This window comes from Stegodyphus dumicola, chromosome 1 (genome assembly GCF_044657685.1).
Source record: "Stegodyphus dumicola isolate Sdum_Otavi_A_Nest chromosome 1, ASM4465768v1".
Classification (NCBI taxonomy): Eukaryota; Metazoa; Arthropoda; class Arachnida; order Araneae; family Eresidae; genus Stegodyphus; species Stegodyphus dumicola.
The window spans coordinates 135,558,669-135,584,241 of record NC_140768.1 but is presented as its reverse complement, the minus strand read 5'-3'; the positions used below and the strand labels follow the sequence as shown (position 1 = coordinate 135,584,241).

Below are 25,573 nucleotides of genomic sequence, written 5' to 3'. Positions count from 1 at the left end.
AGTAGAATGTTGCTTTTAGAGGGATTAATGGTGAGTCTCCATGATTTAAGGTAATGCACAACGTGATTCACTGCAATTTCAAGCTTATCAACAGCAAGTTGTGGTTTCATTGATCTGGTCAATATCGCTGTATCATCAGCAAACTTAACTATTTTTGAATTAAGTGGGACGGGCATGTCATTTGTATAAATGCAAAAAAGACTGGGTCCAAGAACACTTCCTTGTGGAATTCCGCTTTTGATATATTTCTTCGTAGAATAAGTGTTGTTAATTTTTACTTGAAAGGTACGGTTTCTCAGATAACTTTTTAGAAGTTTAATGAAGTTAATTGGCAGATGAGCAAGGTGTAGCTTGTAAATTAAACCATCATGCCACACCTTGTCAAATGCTTTTTCTAAGTCCAAAAAACAACTTGCAATTGTATTCTTTTTAACGAATGAATCAGCGATATACTCTGTTACATTAAGCAGTTGATGAACAGTACTGTGTCCAGTTCTGAAGCCGAATTGTTCACTATTTATGATATTTTTATCTTGAAGGTGCTTTGTAAGTCTTCTTTGTATGACCCTTTCGAAAACTTTGCCCAGCCCAGGAAGCAGACTAATTGGACGGTATGAGTTAAGCTCTCTTGGATTTTTCCCCGGTTTAAGGAAAGTAACAATATTTGCATGTTTCCACTGCTGTGGAAAATAGTTTAACCTGAGACACGCATTTATGATATTAGTTGTTAGGACAATGTACCTTTTAGGGAGAATTTTTAGAATTTTATTTGAAATCCCGTCGAAACCCGGAGCTTTTCTGATTTTTAGATTTTTGATTATGTCATAAATTTCATTAGGTGAGGTGGGATTAATATGCTCATTACCAATACGGTCCGAGAGGTGAATATTAAAATTATAAACATCCTCTTCTATTTCCTCATTGTAATAATTGTTGTTAGTAAAAGTATTTTCCAGATGGGCGGCAAGAGCTTCTGCAATATCTTTTTCAGAGTATGCGATGCCATAATTAGTGTTAATAGGACCAATATTATAGTCTTGATTTTTGCGGAGTGTTTTTGCAATTTTCCAGACAGTTCCTGGGTTAAAGTCCATGGAATCAAGGAGATCATCCCAAGAATTTGACCTATATTCAGAGATAGCTTCTTGAATTTCACGGATTTTTCTATTTAATTCGTTTTTAATAGTAGGATCAGCCGTCCTTCTCCATTGCTTGGCAGTCCTATTTTTGTCTTTAATTTTATCAATTAAGCAGTCAGGTAATTTGGGCTTCTGATATTCTTTAAAAGTAGTAGAATTGATAATAGCAGTGTTAATTCTTCTGTTGATTTTAGTGATTTGTTCTTCGATGTGTGAAATATCAGCTAAAACCGGATGTGCAGGTAGTGTTTCAAGGATTTCCTTAAATTTAGTCCAGTTAGTGATGCTTTTGAGAGGGAGTGACCTTTCATATCCATAAAATGCGAAATTGACTGGAAGGTGATCTGAACTCATTTCATTATTCACTTTAAGATATGGAATTTGAAGAATATTTTTCGTAATGACAATGTCAAGAACATCAGCTGTACCTGTATGGTGGTAACGGGTAGGGTCAGTAGGGCCATAAATTCTGAGATCGTTATTTAGTGCGAAATTATAGAGTATGTTACCATTAGTGTTCCTGATTCTTGAGTTCCATGAATTATGTTTGGCATTAAGGTCGCCGGCTATGACAACCGGAAAAGCGATGTTGCTAAAGCTGATGAGATCGTGACCACTGATGGTGTTCCTTGGTGGATTGTAGGCAGAGATAAAAACCACTGGTTCGTTGGTACGAGAGTGCACAATGATAGTTGTGTGTTCGATGCTGGTATTGCCGCTGAGGCTAAATGGAGTGGAGCGAAGATAATTTTTAACAAGAATCAAAGTCCCGCCTCCTCTATTATGAGAGCGGTCAGAAAGATAAGTTCTAAATCCTTGTATTTTAAATTTGTCACATGCTCTGAGATGAGTTTCGTTAGCGAGAAAAATATCAATATCATGACGATTAATGTAATTAAGTATCTCGGTATTTTTATTTTTATACCATTTGCGTTAAAATATGCGACATTTAAACTACTCGAGGCAGTGATATGATAACTAGTAACATTAATATAAGGATTAGAATTCATAGTTAATATTGCTTAAGAGTTCAAATGCTTCAAATCCGATTTGGATTTTGTCAGTTAGTGATTTTGCTGTCATAAATTTTTGGAAAAGTAATTTGCCTTGGTTGAATAAGTTTTTTAGCCATAATATGAATCCGGGGGCGGAGTTTTGTGCTTCTCCTGAACTTTCTGTGTTCCGATTGGTTTGACTTGTATTATTTTCGTTGTTATTATTTTCAACATTTTCGGTTTGATTTTGAGTAGGAAGCGGCGGAAAATTTTCTAAGTCCCTTGGAGGTGGGGGTGGGTTATTTCTTCTGGTATTACGATTTTCTTCTCTTGATTTCTGCTGGGCTATCTTCTCTTTTATATTATCAGGGTGCATTTCACAACCACGATAAGAACTTATATGCGGACCTCCGCAAAGGGCACAGATACCAGGTAGATTTTTATCTTTAGTACAAGTATAGGTAGCATGATTTTGGCCACATTTTAGGCAGCGCGTTTTATGCTTGCAGTGCATTTTACTATGTCCGTACCTTTGACAGTTGTGACACTGTGTCGGACCTGGCGTAGTTTTGAAGCTAACAACTTTAATTCCTAAATCTAGGATATGTGTAATTTTATAAATATTTTTCCCTTCGATGCTTCTTTTTACTTCCACTAAGAAGGTGGGTATTTTGACAATTTCACCATTAATTTTCTTGGTGAACTGCTTAACAGCTTTAACTGGGATTCCTTTTTCAGTTAACTCTTCAAAGATGTCTTCTGTTTTAGTGTGTGCTGGGAGTTTTTTAATCACAGCGCGTATGGGTTTTTCAGTTGGCAGAGGAAATGTGTGATACGAGATAGTTTTATCATCTAAGAATTTAGTGATTAATCTGTAATCATCTGAACTTTTAACTTTGATGTGTATATCAGTGCCTTTAAAGTTGCATTCCATTTGGGAAGTTAGTTTCTTAATTTCATCGCGGAGTTTTTTCCAATCGTTTACGTCCGAAATGATTATAGGAGGTATTCTATTAGCGGTTTTTCTGGGTTTAACGAATCCTCCGCTATCTTGAGAATTTTGAGAACTGATGACTTGAACATCCATATCGTCTTCGTTAGGGAGAGCGGAATATTTATTTTTAACAGATGTGGTTGAATGATTGCTATCTTCGCTAAGATTGCGTTTGTGGGTTTTTTTTGGGATAGATCCATTCCTCTTTCTATTTATCAGCAGTAGCCTTCTGAATATTATCGGGAGGTATTATTATGCTTTGCATATTTTGAGAATCAGTTGGTTTACTAGTACTAGGCTTACTAACAGAAGATTCATTATCAATGGGAAAATTTTCATTAAGTTCATCAACATTTTTGAACATTTTCATGCCTAAGTTAAGGACTTCAGTGAGTTTACAAATTTCATCAAGAATATCAGGAGCAACAGTAACCTTTCCATTTAGAATTTGATTACGATGCGTATTTAAGTTAATCCATAACTTATACTTATCCTCCGGAGTGCTATTATCAATAATATCATGAATTAAATCCCTATTCCTAAGAAAATCTAAATCCATAACAAAACCTAAACTTTACGAGATCCTTAACGTAACTCGAAGCAAGGCATTTTTCATCAAAAGAAAACAATCGCTAAGAACAAAGCTTGAAAATGCTTACCAAGAATCCGGGTGCGTGAAAGACAACGTTGAACTCCAACTCCAACTTGCTTTATTTGCCGCGATTAACCTGCGAAATCGCAGGTTGTGTTCCGGCTATCGAACTTTGGTGCTTCTAGGAGCGCTGCAGGTAAGGAAATGTCCAACGTAGTTCTCGTGGAGACAGGATAGCAGATGCAGGGGGTGTGACGAATGTCACGTGATGAGCGATAAGACATCTGGTTGGCGATGAGGTATCCAAGCATCGTAGCGCTGTAAATCTGAAGTTTTACAATAGTTATACATAAAATAGTACTAAATCAGTTCATAAAAGGTGTGTGTTGCAGTCATAAATGCAGAAAATAAAATACGATTCCAAAAAGTAAAATAGTATATACAGGAAAAATATAAGTAATATCTTGTGGGCGTGGCTTTGTGTGTCACATGATCATCCGGCTAAGATTTCTAAACATCATTATTTACAAGTCAAATAAGTTTTTCAGAGTACTACATACTAAAAACACAAATTATGTTGGAAAATCCTGGTTTCCACTGAGTAGAAAAGCGGCATATGGACGGAGGTGCCTGTCCTCGTGTAAAATTTCATAGTGAAATAGGTTGAAAATCTCCATATGTTGGCACTCCTTAGCGGCGTCATAAAATGCCGTGTTAGTTCTTCTTAAATATTCCACTATTGTATCCATTTTTAAATCTTCATGGAGACGTTTGTTCTTCACATACGGGTGTGCATTTGTGATAATTCTTAAAAATTGGTTTTGCACAACTTGTAATTTTTGGATTTCACCCTTCGTAGCGGTAGTCCATGCTGGCGAAGCGTACGTCATGATGGGTCGGATTGTGGCTAGATAAATAAGTCGTTTCTTGTCCAACGAAAGTTTTGAATATTTCCCTATCATAGGATATAAACATTCCATGACTTTAATCGCTTTATTCCTGATTTGTTGGATGTGATGCTGCCATGTGAGCTTGTCGTTGATGGTGATGCCCAGATATTTGGCTTGTTTCACGATAGGCACAGCCTCGTTAAAAAGATAAACACTTTGCCTGATCGGAACATTTTTCTTCCTTTTCCTTATGAGTAGGAGCTGCGATTTGTGAGCGTTAATTCGTATCTTCCAATATCCACACCATTGTTCTATGGATGGAATAGTGTCTTGGAGTTTCCGAATAGCATGATTGATGTTAGCAGACTTCACTGCCAGGGCAGTGTCGTCTGCATAACAGGCTAGCATAGAATTATGATTTAAATGCAATCTCGGAAAGTCTGAAACGTAGAATAGATAGAGTATAGGGCCAGTCACAGAACCCTGTGGAACACCGCTAGTCATTATTTTAGTGCTGGATAATTCAATTTTACCGAGACTCTGAATGTCCGATCCTTGATAAAAGAATGGATTAGCAGAATGAGTTCTCTGTCCAGTTGAAGGTCAATTAATTTAGCAATTAAGCCCTCATGCCAGACGCGGTCGAATGCTTTCGCCACGTCTAGCATGAGTATAGCAACATTAAGTTTGCAGTGCAGAGCTGCACCAGCGAATTCGGTTATTCGGACAAGATGCTTCGTTGTTGAGAGGTGAGCACAGAACCCAAATTGTTCCGGCGGAAGATGCTTAAAATATGGTTTCAGTCTATTCAGGATAATTCTCTCAAAAATTTTGCCTCAGCCCGGCAGTAGACTAATAGGACGATATCCGTCTGGTCGGGTGTGATCTTTAGCCGGTTTAGGTAGTAAAATAATTTTAGCAATTTTCCAAGGTGTTGGAAAGTAAGAAAGAGCAAGACAAGCATTAAAAATACTTGTCAGGCTGCAGATGATGTTAGGCGGCAAATTTTTAATTGCTGTATTGCTGATTTCATCAATTCCTGGAGATTTCTTTTGTCTCAGGTGTTTGATAATATTAGTCGTTTCAGTAGGAGTGGCATATTTAATCGGAAGTCTGACTGAAGGGGCGTTGAGCCAATCCCTCACTCGTAGGAGGGTCTTTAATTCGAAATCAGAGTCTTTTGGCCAATCATTTGGCGAGAACTGTTCTTGGAGGTGTGCTGCGAAGATTTCTGCCTTTTCCTGATTGGAGATGGCAATATTACCTCTGTCATAGAGAGGTCGATTACTTATGAAGGAAGTTTTAAAATTTTTGATTAAAGACCAGAATGTACATTCTCTAGAATCCAGATTTAACATTTTATCATCCCATAGTTCTTCTTTGAAGGTTTTAATGGCCTTCTGAATTTGCTTATTTTTACGATTTATTTCACGTTTAAGTGCCGGGTCCCACGCTAAATGATAACATTTCCTGAGTCTATTTCGCTCTCTCATAAGCTGTTGTATATTAAGGGGCAGTCTGAAAGCCTTATCACGATTAGTAATTTCAGTACTGGCTTCCTTAATTGCACCTTGAGTGCTTTCACTTAAGGCATTAATTATGGTGTTTATGCCTTGTTTGGTATTGAGATTTTGCAGTCGAGGAGGTGAATTTTTCATGATATTGCTGAAGAGATTCCAATTCGTAATTCGCTTAGTAGAGAACTCAGAAGTTTTTGTCACTCCTAATGTTGCGATTACGGGGAGGTGGTCAGAGGACAATTCATGAAATACTTCCATTGCAACGGGGATAGGCGTTGTAGTGACTGCAATGTCTAGTATATCAGAAAATTCAATTCTATTATGAAGCCGCGTGTATTCTGGTGGGGCATGTAGCGCCACCGGATGCTGTAAAATATATTCATGGAGAATTTTACCATTTAGGTTTGTTCGACGACAGTTCCAGTCTATATGCTTAGCATTAAAGTCCCTGGCAGCAAGGGTAGGTATGTCATCCGGTAGAATGCTATTTAGAAAATTATCACATAGTCTATTCGTTGGAGGGTTATACACAGCACAAAAATTGATGTTATTAGACACAGGAAGAGTGACAAACACAGTAGTTTGCTCACAATTAAAATTTCTTGAATCAGATATAAGACAAGATGCATAATTACGTTTCACATATATTGCCACACCACCACCTCTGTGTGAAAGTCTATCACAGCGGTATGAATTATAATTTGCAATTCTCAGGCGTTGGCATGGTTTTGCATGAGTCTCTGATATGATTGCAATGTCAATATCGTGCTCACCTAAAAAATGGTGCAGTTCAGTAATTTTGGTGGGTAGCCCGCAGGCATTCCATATCATTATTTGTACGGGAGTACACTTTTTCATGTAATTAGCCATTAACAGGGGCTGCAGGAGTATGATCTTGAGATACGTTTGATTTTGCCATCAGAGTAATCCAGTTTCTTTTAGAGCAGAGACAAGCATACGTAGCTCAGCTGCAACTTGTTTTGCTTCAGTTAAAAATTCAGGAGCGAGGCCGGTGTTTAAAGCTTGTGCATAAGTTTTATTATGCACTACCCGATCAGAGAACGTTTTCACAGCCGAGGTGGTTTTTGGTTTTGGAAAACGCACACATAATCTGTAGTTAGCTGTATGACCTATCTCATGACAATTGGCACATTTAGGCGGAGTTGCCTTATCCTTGTCACAGTTAAATGATTCATAAGGTTCACCGCAACGAACACAACGTGGTTCGTGATTGCAGTGCGATTGGGCGTGATGGAACCCTTGACAGCGATAACACTGCAAGGGTCCCTTACGGCCACGGTATCTCTCAACACTAATCTTCATTCCCAGCACAAATTTTAACTGGTGTATCTCCTTGTTTTTCTCCTTGCGGGTGAGAGTAACGAGAAACAGGGGAAGCTTAATAACTTCTCCGTTACGCCTGATAGTGAGTTGGTTGATCCGCACGACGTCGAGTCCATGTTCTTTTAGATCCATCATAATTTCCTCAGGGTCCATGTAAGACGGGAGGTTACGTATCACAGCTTTTATATGTTTAGATTCGGGAAGCGCATAGCAGTGATACCTGATGCCTTCTTCTTCTATAACACTTTTACCATTTCCCGATAAATGGTGGGCAATTTCACTTTAATCTTGATTCCGTCCTTCATGTTTTCTCCATAGAAATCGTGCAGAGAAAAATTCTTATTATTAAACAGCGTTTTTAAGTCATTCCATGTACAACGTCGAAGATACCGGCGTACATATATATATACTCGGCCAACCCGCCGATCTTGACGTCATCGGCCAATCGGCGGCAACCACGTTAGCTTACCGCCGTTCGACCTCCGATCAAAATTTGCATGTTGAAAACTAAAGCCAAAAAACTGCCCTCTTTTCCCCATGCAAAGACAAAAATAAAACTTTCACAGAAGTTCATAGTTCAATTCTATTATAAGAAAACACTTATTGTCTTTAAACACTGAAAACATCTAAACAAAACTTTCTTAAATTAACAGCAGTCGCTGCTTTTGTAAATAAGTCGGCAGTATTTAATTTACTGGTGATAAATTCAAGGTCAAACACTCCATCATTTACTAGTCTTCTAACAAAGTGATATTTTACGTCTATGTGCTTAGTTCGGCTATTTTCTATTGGCGATCTAGAAAAATCAATGGCAGACTCGTTATCACAAAATAGTTTACACTCTCTTAAATTAAACTTTAAAATTTCATCTTGTAAGATATTTTTCGTCCACATTAATTCCTTCGCTGCTTCAGATAAGGCGATATACTCCGCTTCCATGGTTGATAAACTTACACATTTTTGTTTAACAGTTTTCCAGATTACCGGTACTTCATCTAAATATAATATAAATCCTCCCATGGACATGCGGTCATCTCTATTACTTGCATAATCAGCATCTGAATAACAATATAAATTTAGATGTTTAATCTTCGATAAGTTTAACTTATATAATTTAGTACTATTGAGATAACCAAGCAATTTCAACAATGCTTCCCAATGCCTAATTCCAGGATTCTCTTGAAATTGTGATAAGATATTCACTGCATATGTAATATCAGGCCTTGTCCTGTTAGCTACAAAAACTAAACATCCTAACAGATTTCTAAAGGGTAATGTATGCGTTTCTGCAATTTCTGCACTTGTAGATGGACAATCTAATTTTGTAAGAATAGTGCCCTTAGCTATGGGAAGTGAAGTTATTGGTATCTGGAAATGTTTAAATTTTTCAAAAATTTCTTCGATATATTTTTGCTGATGTATAAAAAACCCATTTTCATTCTCTAAGAATTCAATTCCAAGTAACGTTTTAGTGTTGCCTAATACTTTAAGATCAAAAAACTTACTCAGCTGTGAAATTACTTTATCTATACTATATTGATCTTTACTAAAAATCACAATGTCATCTACATATAACAAGAGAATTACATTTGAACCCTTATAAACACAATTACACCATTGTATTTTCTTAAAATGTAGATTTTCTAAAGTACTTTCAAATTCACAAAACCATTCATGGCCGCTTTGATGTAGACCGTAAATGGCCTTGTGTAATAAACACACTTTATTTTTCTCTTCGATAAATCCCTCTGGTTGGGTCATATATATTTTCTCATTTAGGTTTGCATATAAATATGCATTCTTTACATCTAACTGACAATTAGTCCATCCATATAAACATACTAGTATAGTGAAAAATATTCTTATGATTGAAAAATTTACTACAGGACTGTAAACGTCATCAAAATCTTCACCTCTTTTCTGCCTGAATCCCTGTGCTACTAAGCGGGCTTTGTATCTAACCACTTGATTCTTTTAATTTCTTTTTAGCGTATAGACCCATTTGTTTCCTATTATAGTTTTATTTTCTGGCTTTTCGACTAATTCCCAAACCTTCCTTTTCTTTATTGTGTCGATTTCTTCTTTCATTGCCTTATCCCATCCTTCGGCATTTACTGATTTTCGTGCTTCTTTAAAATTTTGTGGGATAACTATTTCTACGGAATTTGCCTCTTCAGACACAGAGCTAGTCTCCTGTTCTACGAAATTAACTTTCCCCGAGTATTCGTTTTTTCCACTAAAATCGAACTTATCTTTTCCGTATTTAATATTTCTTGCCTCACAATACTTTTCAATATCATTATAGGATCTAAAACGGGTGTCTGTTCCCTCTACATAATAATGTATGTCTGTACGTGTTCCATCTGGCCTTTTAATTGCTTTTCTTTGCCAGTTTAAGTCTGATACTTCTTTCGGAGTAGATTTGTCATCCGACAACTTTATTTCTTCTCTAGAAATTTCCTGTTCTTCATCTAATAGCTCAGATTCCTCTAGTCTTTTAAATTTAGGTTTTGATTTCTGTTCCAGGATGCCATTTGCTGCATACAGTTTTTCATCGAACTTCACATTACAGGTTTCTATTAATTTGCGTTCTTCTGGCAGCCATATCCTATAACCCCTAGTTTCCTTCGCATATCCTACCATGATTCCTTCTTTGCACCTCATTTCTAATTTATTCCTAATCTGTTTTGGCACGCCAACATAGGCTTTACAACCAAATACCTTAAAATAAACAACACTGGGTTTTCTATTTAGGAACATTTCATAAGGAGTTCGGTGGCTTTTATGACATACTCTGTTCCACGTATGTACGAAACAGCCAAGAGCTTCTGCCCACCATTCTTTTCCCATTTTACCGTCATTAAGCATAGCTTTAACTGCGTCTAATGCCATTCAGTTAAAACGTTCACACACACCGCTCTCTTCTGGGGTGTACGCGTTCGTGCGTTCAACACTAATTCCATTTTCGGCTAAGTACCCTTCGAATTGCCTGTTACAGAATTCCCCACCATTATCGGTGCATATACTTATTAATTTTCTATTTGTCAGTCTTTCCATTTGCCTATGATAATTCTTAAAGTTGTAGAACGATTCGTTTTTATTTTTCATACAATACACTGTTACTAATCTACTATAGTCATCTACAATAGCAAGAAAATATTTACTCCCACCCTTAGATGGAACTGGTAGTGGGCCACAAACGTCTAAATAAACCAACTGCAATGGTTTATCCGATCTCTTCGGAACAGATTTAAAAGTTATTCTACTAGATTTAGCAATAATACACGATTTACACCTTTCTATTGGTTTTTCAATTTCTGGTAACCCTTTCACGCTTTGATTCTTACTAGTTTGCTTAATATAATCAAAATTTACGTGGCTAAATCTCCGATGCCATAGCATTGCATCGTCTACTTTATTTAACTTTCCAATTTCTGTACCGTAACCAGCTTCCATTTTACCTGTTGCATAGCTAAATGGTTTTACGTGATAAAGTCCGTCATATCGTTTAGCGTAGCATAATCTATCCCAATTATTAAAGTATATCCACATCTTCCCTTTTGAAATCACAAAATGAGCACCAGCCTTTTCTAACCTGTCTCCGAATAATAAATTTCTTCTTAGATTTGGATTATATAACACATTATCTAACTCAATCCAATTTATTCGATTGCCTACTTTTACTGCAACCCTTTCCTTGTACTTTACTTTCACAATTTCCTACAGCTGAAGACATACGTATATCGTTTATTTCTTCGAAATTTGTCATTAAATTTCTGTTATTACAGAAATGAGTTGTAGCTGCAGTATCTACGACCCAATTAAATTTATCTGCGTTACCTCCTTTATCTGTAGTTGTTACATAATTTTCTACTAACATTAATTCTTTATCTTTAAACTGTCCATTTTTATCATCTATTTTAAACTTCTGATTTTTACTTACATTTTCTTTACATTGAGCAATTAAGTGCTCAAATTTATGACATCTGAAACAAGGTCCTATTCTCATATTCCCCATTTTTTTCTTAGGTTTAGTTTTATTTTCAACTTTATCTTTCCCTGCATTTAAACTAATAGTATTAAACACGCTTATCTTGCTGTCTTCTAAATCGGCAATTACCTGGTGAAGTTGGCTTTCTTCCCTTACCAGCTCTTCAGCAATTCTTTCCAGCGTAAAATCTTCGTCCTTCCACCTATAGATCAATTGTACAATGCCGGAGTATTCTTGGGGTAATCTCCTTATTACCTGGAATCCTTTAAAAAGATCTGCCAAGTTGTGACCAGCTTCAGCCAACTTCTTTGCAGTCATTCTTATTCTTGCGATGAATAATCCGATTTCTTCATTTGGCGTATATCTAATACTAAAAAATTCATCCAGTAACTGAATTATCCTTGCTCTTGTTTTGGGTTCGAATTGCTTCTGTAGAACTTCCCACGCTTCTTTACCACTTGAACATTCTTGTATCAGCGGCCTGAACTCAGCTTTAATTCCGTAATATAATGTAGTGAAGGCTCTGTTCTCCCTCAGTGTGAACTCCTGCTTTTCATGCCTTGTTGCACTTTTATCTAATTCTTCTTCTTTGTCTTCAATGAAGCTTCAACAATTTCTATCCAGCATTTTCATGTCGACTTTCCATCGATCCCAGTTGTCATGGTTTAACAACTCAAAACCTTCAGGTAGTAATGACATCTTCAATTAAGTGTGAACACAACGACTTGAACAAACTTCTAAGACAGGTCAGCTTCTTTTCGTGGATAACGGCCCTCTTCACCTACATTCCATCAAAGCTGAGTTGAACTGGATGACTGATTAGCTGTTGGCGCTGGGCCCATAACCCTGTTGGCAGTGGTGATAAAGGCAAAGCATATTTGGCTTTCCTTAAATAAAGCTAAGACTAAACTAAATAAAATTCATGCTTTATTCCGTAAATAAAATAAAAGAGCTAACACTGTAGCCTTTACATTTAAAATCATTTGATTGAAAGCAAACTAGCATAATGCTAATTGATAATCACACAAGAGAACAAGAAACAAGAAGCATTCGCCGATACCGGCGTACATATATATATACTCGGCCAACCCGCCGATCTTGACGTCATCGGCCAATCGGCGGCAACCACGTTAGCTTACCTCCGATCAAAATTTGCATGTGGAAAACTAAAGCCAACAGTTACAAGTAGCTTAATGCGCTGAGAAGGTAATATCCCGATATCTTTCAGCATGCTAGACGCCGATGGACAAGTTGCGACTGGCTCGCTCTCGCACAACTTGTGTATTAGTTGTGTGTGCCTCCTCCAACGCTGAACATCGTGCCTGCCTTCACTGTGCAAATCTAGGGCATTTTCTTCAGAGCTGATGTCAATCTAGCCCTCACCCCCTCTCATCCGCACTTAGTTGAACTCGATTCGTGGCAGAAGCGCACTTGAATGGTTGGAAAGCCACGGTTTGCTGACCCCTGCCTTACATAATCATGCCATTAATTAATAGCCATGATAAAAATGACTAAACATTTTTTTAAAGCCGTTTCCTGGAACATAACATTTATAAGATCTAAAGCTCAAAATATAGTAAAGAAAGATTTAGGTGCAAAAAGCAAGTAAATCTAGAATTCATGATGTGGTTAATCCAGTCAATCATCCTAAAACATAGGTAGCAAGTTTCATGAATTCTTGACTGAAATAAAAATCTAGCTATTTGGCAACTTAGTACCATACATTATGATGTTTCTCTGTCTTTTGGGCACTTAGATAGTATTTGATGATTTTATCTCTTATTTCACGGAATTTATTTCAATTTAACTAATATATTCTTTAATATTTTGATCAAATTAACTGACTTTGCTTATCACTATAACCAATGCATATTCCATGTTTTCTTATACAAACGGGCAGTACTTCAGCAATTTGATGGCAATATCAGAATGATACGTAACCGTGATCACATTACGCAGAACGTATCCTATACCCATAATATAAACATGCAAGCAAGCCTATGCAAACCATAGGAAAGAAAAATTGTGCAATAATTCATAGAAGCAGAAAACAAAATTTAATCAGTAAAGTTTCATTATGGAGATCTGTACATCTGTTTTCTCAGAATGGGGAGCATATTCTAAGTAATTTACAAATTTATGTAGATTATGCCTTTACTTTTCCTGACATAATAATTATAATTTTTTCTGAGGAAATAATAATAATGAGATAATTATATTTTGTTATCTGAATGTGAAATAACATGTTTCATGAATAAGATTGCACCAGATGTTTAAAACTGGCTTTGAATTCTCAGGCTTGTATAAAATAATTAGATTATATTATTTCTAAATTATGGAATTGCTTCATTATTTTGTATTAAATAGTAAATACTGTAATTTGATATATTGTTGGCTAATTAACATTTTCAAAATTGTTTAAACTATTATAAAAAGTGTACCTATTTCCCTCCCCTCTATCTTCTAAATATTTATTTTATTTATTTATTATTTCTTTGTACAGTACATCAATGGGGGCAGTCTAGAGCAACTCCTTCAGAATAAACATATCGAACTACCATGGGAAACAAGAATCAAACTTTCTCTGGATATTGCTCGTGGCATGTGTTACTTACACTCCCGGGGAGTATTTCACAGAGATCTCACATCAAAAGTAAGTAATAAAGGTCTCGTGTCTTTTTTTTTCCCCTGCATTATTCTTGCTTATTGAACTTCAGTGAGTTCCTTTTGTGAAAACTTTGTATTATTATTGAGTATAGCTTGTGGATAACCTGTAAAGAATTAATTATCAGAATCTTTTTTTGAATACTGATATAAATATAAACACCTCTGTTTATTAGATACAAAAGTTTTGATGACACTAGCAAAAATTATGCATGTGTATTATGCAGCCTTATCAAAAATTGTACTAATTAAATATTTGTTAGTTTTTTAACCTTATATATTCATATATATGTGTGTGTGTGCATGTATGTGTGTGCCCAAGCAAAATTGGCACAGGCTAGAGGCTTTGGAGGTTGAAATGTGTTCTAGAGGTCTACAAGATGACAGATACCATGGGTGAAGAAACTCAGAGGTGGAACCTGTTTTCAATGGCAGCTGGGACCTCATTATTGTCTGCAAATTGCTGTCCCTTTAGAGCTTTTTTAAGTGGATCAAAGACATTGTAGTCACAAGGTGAGATGTCAGAGCTGCTGTAGGGGGTATGTTCCAGCGAAATTGGGTTCACAATGTTTTCCATGCAATAGCCACATGAGGAGGAGCATTATCATGCAAGTGAATTACCTTGTGTGACAGCATGACAATTTGGCACAGTTATTAGTAGCACATTAACAATCGTGCCCTGAGTCTGCAATTCCAACAGCAATGAGCCACTGACGTCAAAGAAGCATGTAAGCATGACTTTTCAGCTGTCATAAGCCCCGTTCACAAGAGCAGATTCGACCGGTAGCGAAAACCGGTTCTTTCAACGTGTCCCATTCACATGGGACAAGCATTAACTGCCTCGCCGAATTGGAGGTAGAACTTGGTTGAATGATCCTTACCTCTCAGGAGCCGGGCAAATGGGGAGATTTCCCGTACTATACTGCGCAGTTCACTTAATTTTAGTTACTGCTCGCTGGACTGTCAACGAAACAATCGCGCTGACCCCCAAAAATTAGATAGAACTGTACAAGATACGAAAATTATAGACAAATAGAGACAAGGTTATCTGATGCTAGGTATTCCAGAAATATCATTCAAATTTAAACTAAAGGTAAGACAAGTGCATATCGGCTTCAACACGACAAGGGACTCGGTACCTTTTGAATGATTTTAAAAAAAAAATTTAAGCATTTTGATCTACTTTTTATGAATATTATTAAATGGTTTTGTGAGACAAAATAATTTTAAGCTGAAAAAAAGTTTTTGCTAGTATTTTTTTTTTTAATTTAAATTTTTATCCCATGATAGCTTAATTAAATTTATTTTATCAACATAAACACTTCAAAGTTCTGGAATTTTCCACAAAAATACTCGTACAAGTGTTTAGAATATCACTAAGTATAATCAGTAGTTATGCTTCAATCGAATAAGAACGTTAAGCACAACGGAATGCAAAACCCATCTTAACAGAAAGTTAACTCAGAAATATCTCTACTCTCACACTGAACTAACAACTGGCAACTAATAACAACTTATATAGCATAAATAATGTCATAAAAATAGTGTGGTATAATGGGATTATTACTTTGAAACCGATGTTTCGAATTGATGCCCAAGAAGAACCAATATTTTCCATTCTGCTTCATAGCATATCTTTCAAAAAAGTATAAAAAATCATCCAATTAATTTCCTTTATCATTTTTTTAAATGCGAAAAGTTTGTTTTATAAGCTGTGAAAATGACGGAAGTTTGTAACCGATATATTTTTAAATATGAAATTTTAAAAGTAATTGGGGTCAAAAAGGCTAAAAATATAAACGATTTTCAAAAATTCTCCCAAAATATTTTTAAAAACAAATTACGCTAAAAATTTTATTTAATTTTTTTCCTGCACAGTGTGTTATGGTGCAAACTATACTATTCTGAGATTCTCAGTTTATTTGTTAATATTTGCAAAAAGGCGTTTCAACTTTAAATTTGGAAAAAATCTAATCTTCTAAAAATCAAAAGCGTGACACCACATCTACAAGCAGTGTATGTACAAAGTTTGAGTTCTATATCTTATCGGGAAGCAGTTTAAAAATCCATGACCATCTTTTAACCATAGTGACAAGCACCAAGAGTGAACTAAATAACAGCTTATAAAATAATAATAATAATAATTAAAATGCATATATTTTTCAGGAACCATTACGAAAGTTCAGGTCCCAGTTGCGAAAGTACGGATTACAAAATTAACAATAGTAAACAACGTTAAAAATGTGTAAACAGTATTAAAAATCTGCCAATTCGGAGACATGATTGTTCACAGAGGCTTAGGTGTAAAGGGGAAGGAAGACGGTGGTCTTCTGAACGGGTCCTAAAGACGAAACTCTTTCATGTCTCCTTTTTCTCCTCTTGATAACGGTAGTTGTGAGAAAGAGTATTATTGCATGTGAACGGTGCTATAGATGAATGAGCTTTCTTTGGCCGCAGGGATGAAGGGTGTTGCAATTCCATGCTTATACGTTTGATGGCCGGATCAAAGTGATGACACTATGTTTCATTAACAGCAGTAATCCGAGAAACAAAATGTTTCCCCATTTTGTGGTAACAAACAAAGTTACTTATAGAAACAACCATGCAAGAACTCTTTGGCTCCTCTGTCAGATGTTTCGAAACCCACTACATTCAAAACTATTGGTATTGCAACCTTTCATACAGAGTTATGTGAACACTTCTTTTACTCATAGACATTCCATCCACTATCTCGTGAGTGGTGATTCATCGATTATTTCTCAAGATACTATCCATCACTGCAATTGCTCCCTGAGTGAGTGATAATCACATGTGCTAGACCTGGTCGTGCCGTGCCGTCTGTACTGCTTCGGCCTTTATGAAATTCGCAACACCATCTGCATGACTATGTACAATAAACATTTTGCTCGTGATGATAAATTTCTCCAGCATTCACATTTTCAGCCATTAAAAATTGCATTAGTGCTCATTGACAGTGTTTAGAGGCATACATGATACGAATGATACTGTTGACCATGCTCATATGTAATCTCAAAAGTACTTGTCGTAATATGACGATAATAATTATGTGTTTCCAACACTCGGCATAGTCTTGCTCGTGATGATAAATTTCTCCAGCATTCACATTTTCAGCCACTAAAAATTGCATTAGTGCTCGTTGACAGTGTTTAGAGGCATACATGATACGAATGATACTGTTGACCATGCTCATATGTAATCTCAGAAGTACTTGTCGTAATATGACGATAATAATTATGTGTTTCCAACACTCGGCATAGTCTTATTTTTAGGTTAAAAAGATTTTATGGTACATTAATAATTTCTTTCATTCAAAAACTTTTTGTTTATGAATGTTGAAAGCTTTTAAATGTATTATGTTGACAAGGATTTCAGATTTCAAATAAGAAGGAAAATTCAAAATTTTTATTTTAAAATATAACTTTATAAATTAGGCATTGTCTGGTTTTGTCTGACTTGTGCCATATTTAGGCAGTGTCATAATGCCATGTTCATAAAACTTCTGATTTTTGTCAGCAAAAAAATTATTTGAATGAGATTTTGCATCTTCAGTGCAACATTAAAAATTTTACCATTTAAAGAGTTCTGTATGGAATTAAATAAATGGAAATTTGAAGGTGCAAGGCCAGCACTATATGGTGGATTTGACAACACATCTCGCACTATCTCCAATAATTTTTAGTAAGTGTCCAAAGATGTGTGAGGCTTAGCATTAATGTATTAGAAAACAATACCCTTAGGATTTGGTAATTTTGGCAACATTTCTTGAACTGCATTGCTCAGTTTGGTGAGTTGTTGAATGTAGACATTTGAAGTTACTGTTTGATTTCTTGGTAAAAGATGAAAGGGCAAAATTCAAAATATTTTTCAGTTAACATTATTATAAACTATCCACTTTTTATTGACAGTCGTTGTGTTTCAGAAGCGAATCGCAGATGCTAATGCATTGTGTCAAATGAATTTACTTTAAATAATTAGGAACCCATAAATCAAGTTTCTTAACATAGCCAAGCTGTTTTATTTTAATTTTTATTTATTTATTTGGGGGGATGTATGTGTGCGATACATTGAGCTTCTCTGCAGTCTTATTTGTTGTACTGTGATGGTCTGAATCAGTAATGGTCTTGCTGTGGCTCTCATCAACTTTAACTAGATGGTCAGGTCATTTTGCACTTTTTTTAATAGAAAATCACAAGAACAAAGTTTGGCAAACCAATTTTGGCATTGCCTTTCTTTCAAGGCTTCTTCGTCATATATGGCATATTAACTTCTTGTATGCTTGTGATGTGTTCTGCCTTTTCAGAAGTAATACAATAAAATATGTGTTTAAATAAATATGTTTTGTTCTTCCATTTTTACTAACAAACCAAAACATTGTTCTACCTTATTAAACTAATCTGTGCATCTTTCTTGCTAATTAAAGGTTAATGTCCAAACAACAACAAGACAATATAGGTTTAAGTGCTTTTGAATACATTGGCAAAAAAAAAAAAAAAATGTGCTAAGACCATCTATCAACAAAATCTACAATGACTTAGTTGCCAACCTAATATAATAATTTATACTCTTGATGTCACATGTCTTGATTTGCAGTTTATTAACACATTCAAATGTGGTTTGTATAGTTGTATTTTTGTCATAATTTCTGTGACATGGTGATTATAAGTTTTCTGACCGTGAAACTGTAGTGTCATTAGGTTTTTTTGAACAGGGAACATGAGAAATAAAATGTGCCCTTGCTGGCATTCAAACTCTCTGGACCCTCTGATAGTAGCCAGATGTGCTTTCTGATTACACAATGAAAGCATGCCACAGGGGGTAAGGAAAACTTTGCACTGCAATGACAACTGGATCTTATTACTTCTGTATTACTGCAATACTTAGGCAGGAAGTACCTAAATTTGAGAAAAAGAATTATTGTTAAGATTTTACTCAAGCTGTTAAGTTTGACTAGAATTCACAGCCAATATGTGGTGTACATAGGTAGAAGGGACATGCTGCTTCAGATCACATATAGCCTCCCATGACTTTTTATCCTAAGTATGTTGTTATATCTCTTTGAGAGTGGATCAACACCCAACAAAAAGATAATCTCCAAAAATAAATCATATATCCATCTATCATATGGAATCAAACAGCTTCCAGAATAATGAAGAAGATGCATTGTGGTACAAAGGGATTATTTTGAACAATAGCATGTTTTACAACTGAAAACAATTTTATTTTTCAATCATTCCATTTGTCCAGTACATGTCTGAATGCCCGATTATTTAGATTTTCCAAATTTATAATCATTCTTCATCCTATGCTTTGAATCATTGATATGTCTAATTTTATCATTTTCATTGTTCTGCATCATGCACGTTATTCCAGTTTGATAGCGTATTGTTGACTAAATTACGGTTGTTTAATTTTCTTAATTTCATTTAATGAAACTTTCTCTTCTTAGAATGTTCTTATCAAAATCAACGCGGATGGAATGACTGCAGTTGTAGGAGATTTTGGACTAGCAGAAAAAATTCCGGATTCAAGGTAAGTTTCATTCTTATTATTTACTCTTTCATATTTATCTCAATAAAAAACAAAGTAACATGTTGTACAATATTTAAAAGAACATGAAGGTTAAAACTTGCGATTTAGGTGCTTTTGATTAAGGACAAACAATAGGTGGTTAACACATGAATCGTTCAGTTTCAGAAGTAGTTCAAGAACTAGGTTTTTCTTTTTGCATGATATCAAGAGTATGGCAAGAATATATGAATAGCAGAAATAGTAAGTGGGTGAACTGCAAGAGACAAGCAACTGTGAATGATTATGATTATCAGAGACTTGCCTGAAATTGTATGCAGGTAGTGACACCAAAACGTAGCTCAAGTTGTCACACATTTGACTTAAAGGTCTAGTTGAGCACTCAGTTGATGGACTGTGTTGTGCTCATTTCATTGCATAGACTTCAGAAGCAGAAGACCTACAAAAGTATCATTTCTCACTGCATGATCTATAGACCATCTTAGCTGGGCCATCAAAGATTGAAAACAAGTAGCTTGCACCAACTCATTTGGGCTCATTTCTGATTGCATCTCAGTGATGGTAGAATAAGAATATGGTGGCTGTACCAAAAAAATTCACTGCATTCTAAGTCTGTAGATTACTGGATGATCACTTAAATCCCGTAATGCATTTTTCCCATCCAAATAAAATGGAATGCACAAGTAAGACAACTGCTACTGTCATAAATCCTGGTTAGCTACTTGTATACTTAATTTTCTCTACTGAAATGACCACTGAGAAGCCCAAACTGAAATCCCATTGAACACTTTATTTTAGAAATGTGGAAGCAAATCATATGTAGTCAGCCTCGTAAACGTATTTATGAGAAATTGTATGAATGAATTGTATGTAATGAAATCTCTAGAACACTCCACAGATTTGTTGAATCCATGCTTTGTCATGGAGTAGCCATTTTCAAGGCCGAAGGAGTAACATTTGTTAACTAATCGAGTATTCTTAAATATCCCAGTTTATTATTACAGCTATAATTCACCTGTGCCAACCTCAGTTAGTCTTACTATGTTGCTCTGGTTGTTCAATGTTTGTTAATTTTTTCTACCTTTTTTTGTACAGCTACTCTCCTTAAATATGATTCTTTAAGGTTAGCCGGGTAATAAAATGGAATTCATCTGCTTTGCTTTGAGTTAAAGATTGGTTACCCTCTATGGTTTTTCACAAATTAGAGCAACTGTTAATACTACAAATGGATGAAGGTTTTACGCTTTGTATTCTGATCTAATTGGAATGTGGTGAAATAAATATTTCATTGTGTCATTCTAAGATTTATTGTTTTCTTAACCATGTGTTCTCATCCCATTTTATTTGCTTTAACTTATGCAAGTTGGTGAATCATTGCTGGTGGTGCCATCTGTTGAAGTGAATATTATTTACCTTCCAAAATGAAAAATTCGTGTGCTATAATTAAATCTTGGAGTTTTGTTTTGCTTAGTTTTTCCGAGTTTCGAATTCCGCGAACGGGCTGGCTGCATGTGTGTTTTCGTGGTTTCCCTCATGTGTAACGTGTATACAAGCCAGTTTCCCTTAGAAAGTCCTCCACGAAGGCATCCCTCACCTTAGGCAGATAGCCCTCGTGTGCTTTGCGATAATTAAATACACCAACCTTATATTTTATCAGGAATTTTGTATTAATTGTGACTTGTCAGTTAAGTTTTTCACTATTCTGTGCTAATTTCCTCAGAAGCTCCACTTAAGCAGATCCTATTGATGAAAGTGAGCTGGTTTGGGTTTTAAAAAGCAGTTACATTCTTTATATAAGTCCACTGTTTCTTGCATTACTTTGTCAGCTGTTGCTAAACTATAACAAACACTCTTTTTTTAAAAATAAAACAGAAATGCAGTGAAGTTATTTGTCCCTTTCCCTAGAAGGAATAATATTCCCAGTCATATTTGGTGCAGCTTTTGTAGTAGAAAAAACTATTCTAGGGTTTCAATTATACCCGGCTTGCTCTGTTTTTACCACTGAACTTAGTGCAGTTTATTAGGCTCTAACGTTTTAGTTGAAGCAACGTTACAGGAATTTCATTATCTCTACAGATTCCTTGAGTGTTCTAACATCATTCAAAGAACCCAAGTTATAATTCACATCCCAGTATTACCAGAATTCTGAAGCTTAATCAGACTCTAAAATGTCAGGGATATCCGATTCTTTATACTGGATTCCTGGCCATGCTGACATAAAAGGGAATGAACTAGTGGACATTACAGCTAAAACTGCTACTACAATATCTAATTCTAAGGTTTTACTCGTAAATATCAGTACGATGATCAAACATGAAATTTTTAATAAATGACAGAGGCATTGGGATGACCAAACGAATAACAATCTGAGAAATGTTAAACCCACAATTGAATGCTGGCCATCTGAGTTATCTTGGCCCAGTTGAGAATAGGGCATTAGCGACTGACTTACAAATATCTGCTGAAAGACAAGAAGACTCCCCATTGCACAAACTGTAATGAAAATCTGACAGTCCGCTATATTTTATTAGAATGTCATAGTTTCAATTATCTTCAAACATTTTAAATGTTTAAAATTGGATTTAAACAACTTAATAGGGAAAAACCATCATCAAAAATTGTTCAAGTTTTTAAAGGATACTAACTTTTATTATTAAATGTAATCTGTTTTTACCTCACCTAAATTGCATAGTAATTGTCGATGTGAAACTTTGTAGTCATTGTTTTTACTCTTTGTTTGGCACAGATAACCTCAAAAGGTTTTGTGCCAGAAACTACAATAAATCAATCAACCCAGTAATATTAGACTTCTTTGTATGTAAATTGCACAATGAATCAGTTTGTTGTATTTTTCTTCATACATGTACTAACTACAGTGGTAAAAATAATTTTATATATAAATTGTTAAATAGGGACAGAAGCCAACGTTTGCCAATAGTTGGCTCACCATATTGGATGGCTCCTGAATGCCTGAAAGGTGAATGGTACAACGAGAAAGTAAGCATTTTTACATTACACAATGTTGTTAATAATTACCATAGTCTGCATATAATCATAGTTATTTTAAAGTAGGCATCTCAAGATTGTTTCTTTCCCTTGTAAATTCTCTTCTAATTATGCTAACATCTGGCACTGAAGATATTTCATATCCTCTAATTCTGTTTTCCATTTTATTTATTTCTTTTAATTGTACACAAAACCAAAATTACTAGAGCAATGAGTTAGTTATTCTACTAACCAAATATTAATTTCAAGTCAACTGATCATCAACTGGTTTTCTGGTAATAAAGAATGATCGAAAGTGTTAATCTCCCCATAGTGTAGAAACATTTATAAGTTACTATATAAAGAAGATGGTAGATCAAACCAAAAAGAATTGATATTGGACAGGTTAACACTTATTATTTGGTTATAACAAAATAACCAGATAATTCTGAATAAAAATAGTAATTTTTTTCTGAATAAAGATTTATAACAAAACAAAAACATAAAATTTCTCCTCTTAACAATTAATATTGTTGCCAGCTCATAAAAATAAATCATTAATATTAAAAAATTAACACTCAACTTGAAAAGAATTACCACATAAAAGCATTTGTATTTTTACAAAATAATATAAATAGAAACATCAAAGTATTAAAAATAAATTATGCATGGAATTTTGCAGTCAATATTATAACTATTAAATTTTATAATAACCATCAACTAGTTAATTTTATTTTTAGTTAATATTGTTAAGAATAATTTTATAAACTATTTAAATGTAACTCCAAATGAGAATTTTATTTTGAAATCAGATTATGTGTATCAAGAAGGCAGGTGCAAATTTAAAATGTGAATTGTCTGATTACACAATCTGCTATCAATTTTAATCATACCAAGCATCAGGAGAAAACTTTAAATGGTATCTTTGATGTATTTAAAAACAATTGGGCATTTGCTGATATGCTCAAAAAGGAGAAGACTTCCAGTGTAGTCTCAAATGAAGTAAGGAAAAGGCTTGCTGTGTATAAATGATGCATGTTATGATCATAAACACAAGAATATTTGAAAATATCATGGTAAAACAAATGCCACATCTTTGCTGGAAGATTGCTTAGTACAGTCAAAAGTCGTTAATCCGGACTCGTCGGGACTTCAGCGATTCTGGATTATAGATCATCAGTTTAAATCTGGTAAGATGGCATGCAGAAATTATAAAATTAAAAATATGAAACTGTAATTTATGAAATAAAGAACAATTATGATCTAAAGGGTATCAAAATTTACAAAAAAAAAAAAGCTTAATATTTATTTGTTTACTTTATTAAACATCAATGTAAGTTGTTTAAGTTGCTTTGTTTTATGTGATAATACTTTCTCTTTAATTCTATAAACAGACATAATTTCATGTTCAGTTACAAAGTTCCGCTGTTCAATTCCTATAATTGCTGTGTCGAGAATTCCGACTAATTTGTCAATCGAAATTTTTTCGTTTTCAATAACCTCTGTGTCACTTTCTTCACTATCGGAAGCGAATTATAATGACGAGGAATTTGATTTAAATCATATCAAAGACGGAGTACATCAAGATGAAATACTGCATTTAGTAAGGAATTATAAGCCAAATAAAATAGAAACATCTGCCCTGAAGATAAGGATAGTGCTGACAGATTAACTTCCAATTCATTGCGTGCCACGGCATTCACCCCCCCCCCCCGCATAGCAGCGTGAAATTGATAAACAGATTTCGGAATGGTTAGAGAAACAAAGGATGTGCCTTTATTCATTTTTTGAAGCAATTCCACTTTTTGTTTGATGGACATCGAAATATACTTTCGCTTTGTAGATCCTTTGGGAGCTCCAGCATCGGAAATTCTATTTGACATAATCGAAAGTTCAAGCTTACTTTTATAAAATTGCTCTAAGAGTCTGCAAAAAATAATAAGCCGGATCCAATTCGAAGATTAAGGAACAACGCAGTCTGCAAAATTAACTGAAATATATAATTAGATAATTTTAGCTTATACCCTCCATTATACACTTAACGCGCATGCGTAAACGTAATATGCGCATACGCACACGCATATGCGCAGCCGTAAAGGTCTTACACGCAAGCGTAAACGTCAACGCGACGCATGCGCAAAAAAATTTGTAGCTTTGAGGTCCGGATTATGGGTGTCTGAATTAACGACTTTTGACTGTATATGGATTGTAGATATGTTCTTTTTTTTTTTAGTATTAAACAATGTTACTAAATTCACATTTTAATTTACAGGCTGATGTATTTTCTTATGGTATAATACTTTGTGAAGTTATTGCAAGAGTGGAAGCTGATCCAGATATTTTACCGAGAACTGAGGTAATTATGTTTGGCAAGATTTTTAAAATGGACATATAAAAGCAGTTTTATTTAGAAGTGTTATAATTTAGTCTAGAAAATGCAATAGATTTCTTCCCTAATGTCCCCCCTCCTTATGGAAATATTTTGTTCCAATGTATTTTTTAAATTTTATTTTGTTGTAAATGTGTATACCAAGAAATTTAAAAGTAATTTGTTTTTCATAATGATTTAAAACTTTCCTTTGTAGTTTATAAGCTTAGAATAGTTGAAGTTTTCTGTAACAGAACATTATAGCATTTTAGGCTACTTCATATTTATTTTGAAGTTTGTTTTGTATAGGGATTCATAATCTGTGCAGCAAATAAGCTATGAACTTTAGATTTTTAATCCTCCCTTTACCCTGTTGAAATAATGATTCTAATATTTTTAAATCACTTGCTGCAAAAGAAATTAAACAAATTTTGTAGAAATTCAAGTAATTGTAGTATGTATTAATAATTATATGCTAGTATATGTGTTACCTTTAAGAATATTATGAAAATAGACTCTTAACATATATTGGTGACAGTATCAT

General features: G+C 34.8%; 1 protein-coding gene across 2 annotated transcripts in view; it reads left to right on the top strand.

The window, feature by feature from the left end:
• Positions 1–25,573, top strand: part of cdi (serine/threonine kinase) — a 389,918-nt gene that overhangs the window by 338,477 nt on the left and 25,868 nt on the right. For both annotated transcript variants that reach the window (XM_085821086.1, XM_085821091.1), the window contains 4 exons: positions 13,969–14,118; positions 19,597–19,679; positions 22,589–22,673; positions 24,934–25,017. In XM_085821086.1, the coding sequence (XP_085677212.1) occupies positions 13,969–14,118; positions 19,597–19,679; positions 22,589–22,673; positions 24,934–25,017 (402 nt within the window). The remainder of the gene's footprint in view (positions 1–13,968; positions 14,119–19,596; positions 19,680–22,588; positions 22,674–24,933; positions 25,018–25,573) is intronic.